Source organism: Staurois parvus, unplaced genomic scaffold (assembly GCF_062004578.1).
Source record: "Staurois parvus isolate SC_StPar_1 unplaced genomic scaffold, SC_StPar_1.0 ptg000130l, whole genome shotgun sequence".
NCBI classification, from domain to species: Eukaryota; Metazoa; Chordata; class Amphibia; order Anura; family Ranidae; genus Staurois; species Staurois parvus.
The window spans coordinates 3,517,641-3,530,700 of NW_028317926.1; the positions used below are offsets into that span (position 1 = coordinate 3,517,641).

General features: G+C 36.8%; 1 protein-coding gene across 1 annotated transcript in view; it reads right to left on the minus strand.

Annotated features, from left to right (window-relative positions):
- Positions 1 to 13,060, minus strand: part of MYRIP (myosin VIIA and Rab interacting protein) — a 609,431-nt gene that overhangs the window by 33,245 nt on the left and 563,126 nt on the right. The window contains 1 exon segment of the mRNA XM_089672529.1: positions 6,370 to 6,558. Coding sequence (XP_089528655.1) covers positions 6,370 to 6,558 — 189 coding nt within the window.

Genomic DNA, 13,060 nt, shown 5'->3' on the forward strand with positions numbered 1-13,060 from the left:
ATGTTTGATATTTCTTTACTCAGATAACATCATCTTTTATATTTTACCAAACAATCAGGAATCATATTGTGCTTTTGTGCATTAAAATTCAAAAAAGTGTATTTTTTCCAAAAAAGTGCATTTGAAAAACAGCTGCATAAATACCGTGTGACATAAAAAATTGCAACACCCAACATTTTATTCTCTAGGGTGTTTGGGGATTATGATTTTTACATGTAAACAAGAGTGTCAGAAAAGGCTTGGTCTTCAAGTGGAAACTGTATATACACACAAACTATACACCAAGCATGTAAAAATGAATGAGCAAATTGTCTTCATTAATTGAAGAATTTGTCAATACACTTTCATTTACTTATGAAACTCAAGTATTAGAAGGAGTTCAGAACATAGCTTAGTGGCATTATTATATCGATCAAAAGGAAATTACAACATGTTATCTTTTTTTACTTTGAACTTTATTAAAGCAGAACTGTAAATGTGTTTATCATTTTAAGATAGCTTGGGATTTTCTTTGTATGTTCATTAGCTTGAGCTGGCCATACAATATGCAATTTTCTTATTCAATTTCCTTTAGATTTACCTTCAACCACATAGTGCAATGGGCCTGCCTGATTACATACAAATTGAAAGTGTTTAGGTATGACCTCATATTATATGGTTTTCATTAATCCAAAGGGAAATTGTACAAGAAAATTGTATAATGCATGGCCAGCTTTGGACATATAGTCTTATAGTCTTTTATAGTACTTTTTATGTAAGTGTGTATGTCTGATGAAACTGTGTTCTTCTAAGCCAGTGGTCTCCAAACTGTGACCCGGGGGCCAGATGTGGCCCTTTGCTTGCTTTTATCTGGCCCTTGGGGCACTATTTCATCTACTGATACCAACAATTGGGTATAATTCCCCCCACTTACACCAATGAAGTGGGCACAACTCCTTACAATGACACCAACAATTGGGCACAATTCCTCCCAATAACACAATTGATAGGGTCCAATGACATCAATCATGGGGCACAATTCCTCCCAGTGACACAAATTATAAGGTCCAATGACATCAATGATGGGCTAGAATTCCTCCCACTGACACCAAACAAGGGGGCTTTATTTTTTTCCACTGATGTCGGGACCTTTTTTACTCCCACTGGCCGCAGTCCGGCCCTCGTAAAGTCTGAAGGACAGTAAACTGGCCCTTTGTTTAGAAAGTTTGGAGATCCTTGTTCTAAGCACCTGATCATTTACACACAAATGTTCAGGCTCTTGTATAGGGCTAGCTAAGCCTAAAATGACTGATAGAAGACCGATACATTTAAAATATGTTTCCAATATCTCTAGTTTTGTAAAGAGACATATTTTTAAAAATTATAAGGAATTTTCTAACAAAGTTTACTTAAATGTAACAAATATAAAAAAAAAGCTGAGGAAATGAACATAGATGAAAAATTCTTGAATTATGTATTTTAGGATACAGTACACTTACTTAGATAAACTTTAACACTAGCAGGATGGGAACTTTGTATAAATTAAATTATATGTTACCACTTTTTACAGCAATGCCTAAATTCAGTTATAAGAGCACAAAGACATTAAGGTATCTTGATCATCTTTAAAATGGGTTCCTACTAGCAGCCTCTCTTCTAGTGCTTTTATGAAAAATTCAGATTAAATATTACAGCCACTTAATTTTGCCTCTTCATCTGTAGTGAAATCTAGAAGTCTGATTCAGTCACAAAAGGATAAGAATACTGTAAAGTAGCTAACAGTAACTGAAAAACATGAAAAGAAAATATTAAAAAGTTATGCAAATTGCTCGCATTATGGATCATAGTAATGATACTTCGAAATGTTCTCTGTGGTTCTCCCGGGGCACCCTGGGGAACATATTAATGCTGGCAGTACTGGTTGGCTAACACCTATTGTATCTTGTACTGGCTGACATATGTTAACATTATGTCTCCGCTGTTTTGCTTTGGTATTTCTTAAGCATATAAATAAATAAAATCAATGTTTTCTGTGGATAATTATTCACTAGATGCACCTTAGATGTAAGAAGTTCTGTCTTAAATTCAATGGTCTTAAACTTATCGATGAGCATTTACACCCATGTTCACTATGCAAAACAGCTGCTGGATAAATTTACACTATATACTCTCTAGGAGCCACCAACTGCAGGAATGTTCTGACAGCTAAATGTAACAAGTCATAGGTTCCCATGTATCAGCTCTTAACAGAGAGAAATCAAATGGTAGGACATAGCAAATTACATATGCCCAACTAATTTTTTTTACTACAGGAACAAAGGGTACATAGTTGATTACTAGAAGTCACAAAAATACAGATTCTAGGTATAGTCGGTTCTAAAAAAGTTTCTGAAAAAAGCTACCTCTTCAAGACAACTTGATGCAAACAGCCATGGAAAACAAATCTAACAAAAATATATTTATCGTGTTTATAGTCATGAATCTAAATTTTTTAATACTTAAAAGAATGTTAACCCCATTCAATCCTGAAAATAAAATGCTGACTTTGCTAGCATATACAAGCAAATAAGTATTAAAATATAATTCCTAGATTTAGATACTCTATATACAGTATAAATCTATTAATTGTACATGTGCACCTAAAAACTTTGTTAAATCAGTCTAACAAAAACAGGGTTGCCAAAAAATTCTACAGATAAATGTTTACAGCTTGTATTATGTCATAAAAGCCTATGCCACATTTAACTCTAAAGTGAAAAATTATGCTGACAATTATTATTTTAGAAAATGGGAAAACTTAGAGATGGATCAAAATCATACAAGATAACAGGAAAAAAGTCAATCAGAAAAAGGGTCATTACATGCAAAATAACAGAAAAGAAATAAAATTAAAAATGTCTTTGCAAGTTTGCATATAATTTAAATATGTTTTAATCCTAATTAGAAAGCAAAGATATATATATATATATATATATATATATATATATATTTTTTTTTTTTTCAGTTTTTGGATTTGCCAGTTTACAATGCAGCTAGTTGGAGAATTGGAAGTAACAAGCATACAACTATTGTTGGAGAGGCAGTGCCTGAGATCCAGCAAAATTAAGGAGTTGTGCCCTTAATTCTTCTACATTCTTGATAGTATTTTTTCACACATGAAAAAGAATCTTAGTTTTGAGAAGAAAATGTATTGCAACAGGCTACTCCTCAATTTGTCAAATTGCAGTTTCAAACCCACTGTTCTATTTCTAATGGCTCTGGCAGCTACATTTTACTCTTCAAGCTACAGCATTGCACTATCATGTGAAAGGTGTGGTAGAAAAGAATGAATCATGTTTACCCCATACTAGCCTACTGTATTTTTTTTACAGAGTTAAGTAGCATGATAATCTCAAAGAAACCTATTTTATTTCATTGAAAACATTATTTCTTGATTGAAAATCTTGTATTTGATTTTGTAAATAAATAACTTGGAACCCAATCATTTTCTATAGGCTACAGCAATTTGTTGCTTTGCTCCAGGTTTCATTTACCAGCCAAAAGGCGGCATGGGGCTGTCAGTCTAGCACTGTAAACAGGAGAGGAGAAAACAATCAGTACCTAACCATTACCTAATCAGTGTGCTGTTGCTCCTTCATCATCCTATCACTTGCTGTAGTGTTTCTGGATCAGGCATTATTATTTTATTGTTGTGCAGTCTGCAGGGGGGTCCATGCACTAGCTGGGCTGTCTGTGTCACAGAAATGGCTGAACAGAGCTAAATATCTTTTTAGCAAGCAAATTGTTCACACATGTTCATTTAAATTGAGCCTGGAGTCCAGCATTAGGAAAGAAATTAGGCAAATTACCTTACTTTTGTGCAATTTCTTACACTTGCAGTAGTCTGGTATATCCTCTAGGTTAATATGCCCTTCTTTGGTGTATTTGGAAGGGCATCAGTCTAATGATACAAGCCAATGCAGAAATAATATACAGTAGCATGTCCATCTTTGGATGATTAGACTTGGCTTGGAAAATCCAAGTATCTGGCCTGATTTCGTTGGCATTCAGGAGTGGATTTTTTTTCGCAGCTGTAGTGCAATCCTCCCTTAGCTAAGTACCTTCATTATGCATGGATTTAAGAGAGGTCAATTCCTAGGATCAATATATATGTGAATCAATGCTTGGTTTGAGGAAGATTATGCTACAACTTGATTACTGTAAACAAAATCTTAGAGGGCTATCAAAACTTGTTCTGGCACCAGAATATCCCACACACTGATTGCAAGCAAAAAATTCTAACATCCCAACTAGGTAAAGAGCTCAGCTATCACAATCTGTCTATATTTAAAAATGTTATCATCTTGTTCGAGAGTGCAATTCTCAAATGTATTCCAAATGTTTTTGTGAACAATTAATTTTGCTAACTTCATTTACACGTGTATCAATTACGAGGAGAGAATTCCCTTCCCCCTGGCAGATAGTCATTGGTTTGTATAATAAAGGTATAAAGTAGGTTGCAATGGAAAATCATCTTGCACAGTGATTACATGAGAGTAAATAAAGAAAACTGTGTAAAATATTTTGTCCTAGTATGGTCTGGAAGTTTGCACAGAGCGAGACAACTGTATCAGGAAAATAGGAACAAATCATTTTAAAGCATGAGCTGCACACTCTTCATGACTAGCCCAGTGGCCCAAATTCTAGGAGTATGGAAGTACCAACTCTTGTTCATAAATTAAGTGTTGAAGGAGTATTGAACACTACATTTTGAAGCTGATCTCAGGATTTGGAAGGACACTCATTGAGAAAGCCCTCCTGTGGCTGCTAGGACCAGATAGTTCTGCAGGGTGTAGGATAAAGGTGAAAGATGAGCATGACAGTCTTGTTGGAGAAAAACAACAGTAGGTTCCTTATTAAAGCGGCGTTCCACTGAAAAGCTGAAGCTCTGCTTATTTGCCTCCTCCCCCATCCACGTCCATATTTGGCATCTTTTGGGGGGAGCGGATACCTGTTTTTGACTTCCAGCTCAGTTCACCATGACGAAGTGAGCCAGAAGTTTGGCCCCCTCCTCCCTCCTGCAGTCTCCTGGGAATTTTCACAAGTCCCAGAAGACTGCTGGACCGATTAGGAGACGCAGTGCAACTCGCGGAGTGGGCACCAGGCTGTGAAGCCACAAGCTGCCACAGCCTGGTGCCCACAGTTGAGATGCCGGCGCTGTAGAGGGGAGAAGGGATGGTGCAGGTGAGAACATCGCTAGAATCTGGGACAGGTAAGTGTGTGTTTATTAAAAGTCAGCAGCTACAGTTTTTGTAGCTTCTGACTTTTAATAAACACAAAAACGGCTGGAACTCTGCTTTACTAGCATCAGTGGTAATCACAAACAGATTGCTGAAGTGTTTAGGGGGCTCTATGTACCCTCTTCCCTAGGTCTCCTTTAGATAAATAAAAATTTTCTCCAACTCAGACTATCTTACGTATATCAAACTTACACACACCTGCAGCCCCAAAGTCCCATTCTCATGCTCTGAAGTATTTGCCATTGATAAAAAAGAATCTGCAATTATGCTAAAAATTCTTCATGACTTTTTTGGAAAAGAAGGTCATCACACTCATCCTTTCATCATTTTAACTCTATAATATTAGTGATATTATAATGCAGTGCTTCTCAACTTACGTCAGGGTAGGGACCACTTACCAAATCTGAAGTATTAAGAATCCTTTCCTGAATTGTATATCTGCTTGTTATGGATACATTCGTAAACCTAGGTACACTATATATCACATGGACTATAGTAAACATAAAGTGTATGTCCTGCCAAGATATAAGCTCACTTCTTGTTCTGCTGACAACTTATTACCAGACAGGTAGTGAGGCAAACTCTCCAAAGCTCTTCTTTAGTAGGGTAAGGGAAGGCAAAATGCCAGTCAGCTTTTTTTTTTTTGTGAATCATTTGCAGTAGGACAGAAAGTAAGGATAATTCTAACTGCATCTGGGATAGCAGTAAAAATGCTAAAACTAGAAAAAAGATTGTGGCTTGACATACATTTTAAATTCAAATTCCAACCTGGTTTTGTTCTGGCCACATTGTAAATATTACTTTTTTTGATTAACTGCTCAGCCTTTTTAAAAAGAATGATTATGTATGGAAGATGATGTTAATGCTCAGCTTGTCAATCATTACTTACTGATGACTCCTCTGGGTGTGCATTAATTCTTTAACTTATTGTATTTTAAATAGGATTGATCTTGTATTTATATGAGAGGCTTACATATAAGTAACAGCTTCAGGGAGAGCAATAGGTCAACTTTCTCACTGTTAGAGAAGGTAATTACTAAGACCACAATGTATTACTTTACACTGCAATAAATTCAGGAAATTATATTGAAGTAACTTTAACCATTCTTACATTTTCTTCCAGTTTGGTCAGTTGCTCGTCTAGTCTGAGAGGGTCAGCAACTACCGGAAAAGTCCCCCGTTCAAGAGTATTTCCTGGGGAGTCCCATGTATCTGTGGATCCTGCTATCAGTTCCTCAGTTGCATTGATGACTTTAAGAACTTCTGTTGATATGTTGCAGAGAGACACAGCAGAGTACTTCTGTTTATGTAGAAGAGTACACAGGGATAAAATAGCAATATGTTAGAATATAAATTAATTAGAAACATCTGGTGTGTAAAGAATGATCGATTCTAGTGTATGTATGCTTGAATATTGATGAACGTTTACATACTGACTGGCAGGCAATAGACTACTTATGTGAGCCAAATACTATGTAGCTGGCTAATGTTTTGAGAGCCAAGTAATAATTTTCAGGGATTTTATAGTGCTGATATATTTCCTATTAAAGTGTCTGCAAAATATCCTGAAAGAGTGAACCTTTAGACGTGCTGTATATTTACTTCATTTTCAGGATTTTCGTTTTAGCACTTTGACCACACAATTAGTATAGTTACATGCAGTCAGGGACATAGCATATACAAAGAGTGCTCCATATACATTCTAAAGTGTGTACCCCTTCATGTACTCATTTATATACAGTACAAAGCATGTTTTCAACATAGAGGGTAAACAAGGTACAGTCAATACAGTTACTAATTGGCTTCCATCAGTATCAGAATTAGAAACCCTGATACTGGACTGGCCAGCAAAATAATTTTTTGGGCTAATACTATTAAAATCCACTGCATGTGAATCTTTGCATTAGCTGAGAAGTTACTAAAGAAGTCCCAGCCTTATTGTCTTTTAGTAATAAGCACTTGAAGGGATTTGCCAATCAATATAACCACTGCCTAATTTAATAAAATGCAGAAAAAACCTGAAAAAACTCTAGACAGATTAAAATTAGTCACACAGGTAAAAACATAGGGAATATGATATAATAATGTTAAAAAACACACACTGGATAATCAGATAAGTACAAGCAGAAACAAAACCGCTGACACAAATGAGAGGATAATAATATTAGAGACAACAAAAATCCAAGAGGTTTTGTAAATAAACATGAAAACAGTATTAATTTAAGCATGTCAACGCCATAAGGATACTTAAAGTAGTAATAAATGATAATCTTAAACTTTGCTTACAGGTAGGCTTATAATAAGTATTTTCTGTAGGTCCCCTGGAAATGGCCTAAACTTGCGCCATTAGTAGACATGCACATTGGCTCCAGTTAAAGACATCACTGGTGCATGCGCAGTATGCTCTGCATTTAAAATACAATGACTGTGCAATGAATGTAGAAAGCACTTTGCCATGATTATGACTCCTGTGCACATGCTCGGGAGCGATATCATCGCAGCCCAGCCATTTCAATGGCTAGAGAGCACGAACCCAGAAGGAGCACCAGGAAGAGTAACATCTCAGAGCTGGAGGGCTGCCTTTGGAAAGTATGTCTGTCATAATGTGCTAGAATGCGGTACATACTAGCACATTATGGCACAAACATTCAGAGGGCCCATTTAAAAAAAATGTTTTTAAAGTTTAATACCACGTTAACAGATTTCAGCAGTACAATGCAGGCATCAAGTTATGCATTCCAATATGTTTACATGTCCCCTCCAGCAATGGTAATGCTTGCGATCTCTTGTCTTTGCAAGATGGCAGTTGCAACTTTTCCTGTTTTGAAGGCTGGCCCCTTCCTCCTTTCACACACTGACCACAAATCATAGTGATGGACTATTGAAAAATGCAGTAAGAATCTGCAGCAACCTGTTCATTATTTTAAGGGATTAAAGCTGTACATTTCTGATGTTTGGTCTACTGTGGTGAAATGGAAGTCCTCTGAAAAGAATAGGCTGCATCTGGGGTCCCAGAGGCTTTAGAATGGCCTGACGCACACTCTATGCTACCAAAGAATTGGGTAGATTGGGGGCCCCTAATTTTAAGAAATACAGTCCCAGCTCCACTCCACCCAATACAAACCACACTAGGTCTTCATAGAGGTTTTCAATCGATCTTGTTATGTGGGTTCCAATGGTTCCACTGGCACCATTGTTTATAAATCCTCTATTCCCACCTGGCCTTCAAGCTCACCACTTTCAATAGTGGGTAATTAAAGGCCTTAATCGTATAGGACACTTTCTAGGCTTAAAAGGTCATTCCTCCTACCTCTGTTCAGAATCTGGAGATGCCCTCCTCAGAAAATCCTTCCATATTTATAACCTCTCCAGAATTCTACTCCTTCCCACACATTGAGAACATGTGTTGAAAATAGATGCTTTCAAGATACAGCTCAATGAGTGGGCATCTCTGAGCTGTACAGGGTACTCCTTAGAACATCTCCCAAACTATCTCATAAGTTGGCTTGGGAAAAGGATCTGGGGGACGAGATAGATGAGGAAAATTGAAGGGCCTGGACCCCTCAAATTCACAGAGGCATTATGAACGTAGCTCTGGTTGAAGCGGGATATAAAGTATATTCCAGATGGTATTTTGTCAAAGAACGGCTATCAAAAGTGTACCCTGAATCCTCTTCCCAATGTTTCCAGGGATGTGGCCAGGTGAGAACAGTCATGCATGTGTAGTGGATGTGCCCTAAAGTTAGATGTTTCTGGATGCGAGTTCACTCCCTGGCCATGGTAAACATTACGAAGACTGCTTGGGTTGCCATCCCAAATGATCAAGCAGAAAACATCCCTAAACACACTCAAATCCTGATTTACTTTATGTTTTTGGTGGTGGAGATAGCAATTGCTACGGCATGTAAGAGTCCTGTGATTGATTTATCCTTAAAGAAACGTAAACTCACTTGGACCATGAATAACGAAAAATAGTCAGTACATTTCAGGATAAGCAAACACTGTTCAAAAAGGTTTGCAACCCTTGGCTTTCTTATCTACATATACCATCTGACTAGTGGCGGACCGATTGTTGGGCATTCAAATTCCTGGACAGGTAAGCATTTCTTTCCCCTCCCTTCCTCTCTTTCCTCCCCTCCCCACTTTTTTCTGCCTCTTCTCTCCCTACATTTCTCTACCTACTTACACTCTCTATGTCCGCCACAATGCATGATAACAATGGGTTGCCTTAATGCAATGTATGTTACCAAGCATCATAATGTGTGTTTATGCACATTTGTTAAGTGCACTACAGGGTACTGGCCTGGTATAAATGGGCCCTCAAGAGGTCTTTATGGCAAACAATGATGTCTTCACTGGTAAAACTTTAGTCAGCTGACAAGCTTCAGCAAATGGTCCTGCCTCCAGGACCACCCGTCTGACATGCTTCGCCTGATGGACTTAATCTTCTATGATTAGGCTTTATAAATGTATCAAAATAAAATCTATAAAAAACAATTAATTGATGTAGAAGTAAAACTGATATTTTCTCCTTTACAAATTCTCTACAATGTCATGGAAAGATGGCATATAATAAATATAGTCTTTACCATCCATAATTAGGTTCAAATTGTCTTATTGTAACCAATATTGATTGGCTGGCATTGCCTGATAATTTACCAAATGTGTCAACCTATTCAAAACGTGAACAAATATTGGCAGAGTCTCAGACAAATGTTTTGAGCAAACAAAAAGTTCAATATACAATAAGGAATTTCTCTGATGAAAAATTAGTGAGCCAACAACTCCAGTTCTAACGAGCAACTTTTCCAGTGAGGTTCATCTACTGAAGATAGTATGAATGGTCTCCCTCCCAATGCCTGCCAAGAAACTCCCAGCAATGGCATAATTCCATTCTGCATTGTTGTTAGGATGTTGCTAAGGCACTACCCAGCTATTACTGCTCACCCCCACCATCACAGGAGCGAGCTCTCAAACCCCGACATGAGCCCATGCAAGGAGGTTTGGATCGGCTGGGAGTTTCTTAGCCAGTAGTCCCAGCAGTAAAGGAGGATGGGATGATGCCATTTCTGGTATTGTTTTTGGCCAAGCTTCAGGGTGTACATAAATGGCCTAACCCTATAGCAAGGGCATTGTTTAACTTTTGTTAAAGCTGCAGTTAGCTTTTATTCACAGGGGCCCAATACCTGCATAGGCAGTTTTTGTTTTGTTTTGTTTTTTTGCCTGCACCTCCTCCTCTCCAGCATCAGCTAGCCACTGCAGCTGCTATCTGACAGTAGTAGTGATGCTGTTGTCACCCATCCTGTTGGAGGGTGGTATAGACATCATAACCCAGTCATCATCTACCCATCACATGAATGCATTTGATGGGTAGAATGTGATCAACTTGTTGCCAACCACAGGTGGCACATTAAACTATTTCCAATGAGTCTAAAACTCTGAGTTTAATTCTTTGAGAAAGAACTCAAAAGGGTTCATTTACTAAAGACAAATAGACTGTGCACCTACAAGTGCAGTTGCACTAATTTTCCCCAGAGCTTAGTACATGTGTTAAAGCTTCACTTTATAAAGAATACCCAACTAAGTTCAAGGAAAAAACACCATTTTGCTTGCACATTATTGGATGATGGAAATCAGCAGATCTTTACCACATTTACTAAGCTCTGGGGAAAATGAGTGCAAATGCACTTGCAAAGTGCACAGTCTATTTTTCTTCAGTAAATCTAAGCCAATGGCACACCAGCATTGACCTGTCTAGTCAGGCAGACTGTGTCCTACAGCATGCAAAGTTAAACCTATACAAACATACCTATATATATGGCAATGTGTTAACCAAAAGACAAAGCTTGGAATATGTTCCTTTCATATCCTGGAAGAGTGGGTAAGACATTATCTGCATGCCCTATTCTTTATAGTTTTTACAATGTCTGGCTGCTACATAATCCTTTGATGTGTCTGAAAGGGATGTGGTTTGTATAAATGTCCATTCTTTAATTCATTGTAATAGTCAGGACACAAGAAATCATGCAACATTAAACAAAAAAAAGTTAAACAAACAAGTCAAACAGAGCTGAGAGCTTCACCAACTGGCTGGATATAAGAACAGAAAATATCCACATGTTGTATGCAACTATGTGAAGTTTTCATTTCCAGCCATTAGATGAAGCACTCAAACAACTTTCCACATGTTTTCCAGCCTCTCCTTTGCATCTTCTTCTTTTTTTTAAAAAAAGGTCAGTTATTTACAGAGGTCAGTAGCTCAAGCTTATATTTACACACATAAATGAATGAGTCAGAGCAGTGACTAATTCCTGTTTCCCCCTCCCTTTCTGCTCTGTACAACCTTTCAGCAGAAGAGGGACTGACAGAGAGTCTGATGGTTGTCTGATGGTTAGCTTCTGTTGTTCTCTTTCTAACAAATCTGATCATAGATCTGTAAATTCTTTAACATTTGTGCACTGTCAATTAAATGTTTATTTGTAAATCAAAGTTTAAAATAAATATTATAACAGTATACAGTTTAAATTCTAATTTGAAATACTGTACATAAATGTAAAATTATTTAAGAAAATAAACCCAAACCCACAATAGTTTGTTTTTTTCCTGTATATACAGTACATACAGTATTTATTGTGCTTTAGTGGAAGTAACTAACATATTTCTGATATAAAAAGCAGTGAATGTGAAATTCACCAAAAATTCACTGCAGATGAATCAATCAATGTAATTAAAAACACTATTAACCTGAAAATTCCCCTGCAGTAAATTTTTGGTGAATACCAGAATATGTAACTAAACCAAGCAAAGAGAAAGAAAATGTGGCAAACACAACACCAATTTTGCTACTTTGTAAAAACAAAATAACAGTATTTTATTTAATTGTATAAAACATATACATATTGCACTAGTATGCAGTATTATCTATGTCTATTTAGACTAGTGTAGTATGTACATGTTTGAAATAAAATATTGTTACTCATTTTTTTTTACAAAGTAGCAAGTGCTGATTTTGTGTTTGACACTTTTTCTTTCTCTTTGCTTGGTTAAGTCTGATAGTTTGTAGCGGCACTCACCTTAGGGTAGGGTTCTTGGAATAACTGGTGAATTCCCCCAACCACCCACAAATATTTTCTATAATGCTTCACAAATATGTCCTATAGATTAAATTAAATCATTTCAGTTCAGTGTTTCTAATGGCCTCTTGTTACAGAAAGTATGAACGGCTTGCTGATAGTAATGCATCAGTCATTAACATGCACAGAATACTGATATAGTAAAAAGAAAATATTTATTTATGTATTTATTTATTTTATTTCCAGACACAATTTTGTATTTTTATTTTAATTGCACAATATCGATTGAATTGTCCAGAGGACCTTGACTGGTTCCAGAGGACATACAGTACAAGTGTCACTCCATTATCCATTCCTGGCGAGATCTCATCCTGTTTTGAAATCCCTTTCAAAACTTTACTTCTACAATATCAGTATGATATCAGAGTAAAGTCGGGTGTCTTAGGGCACTTTGTTTATAGGCTGCAGGATCATTAACAAAATAATAGTCACCAAATTATAAATAAACTTTGGATTGTGACCATATCAGGAAGGTAAGAAGTCATAATGAAGAATATGAGAGCTGTTCCTTGTAGATCAGAAGCTCTTAAAAAGTAGACAGAGTCACCTAAGACATATTCCAAAGCTTTAGTGCTTTCAAGTGCCAATTAGATTGAAATATATCCATCAAGAACATTATGGAATAAGGCAGGGCAATCGATGCTACTTGAGCATTGTGATGGGTTTCAT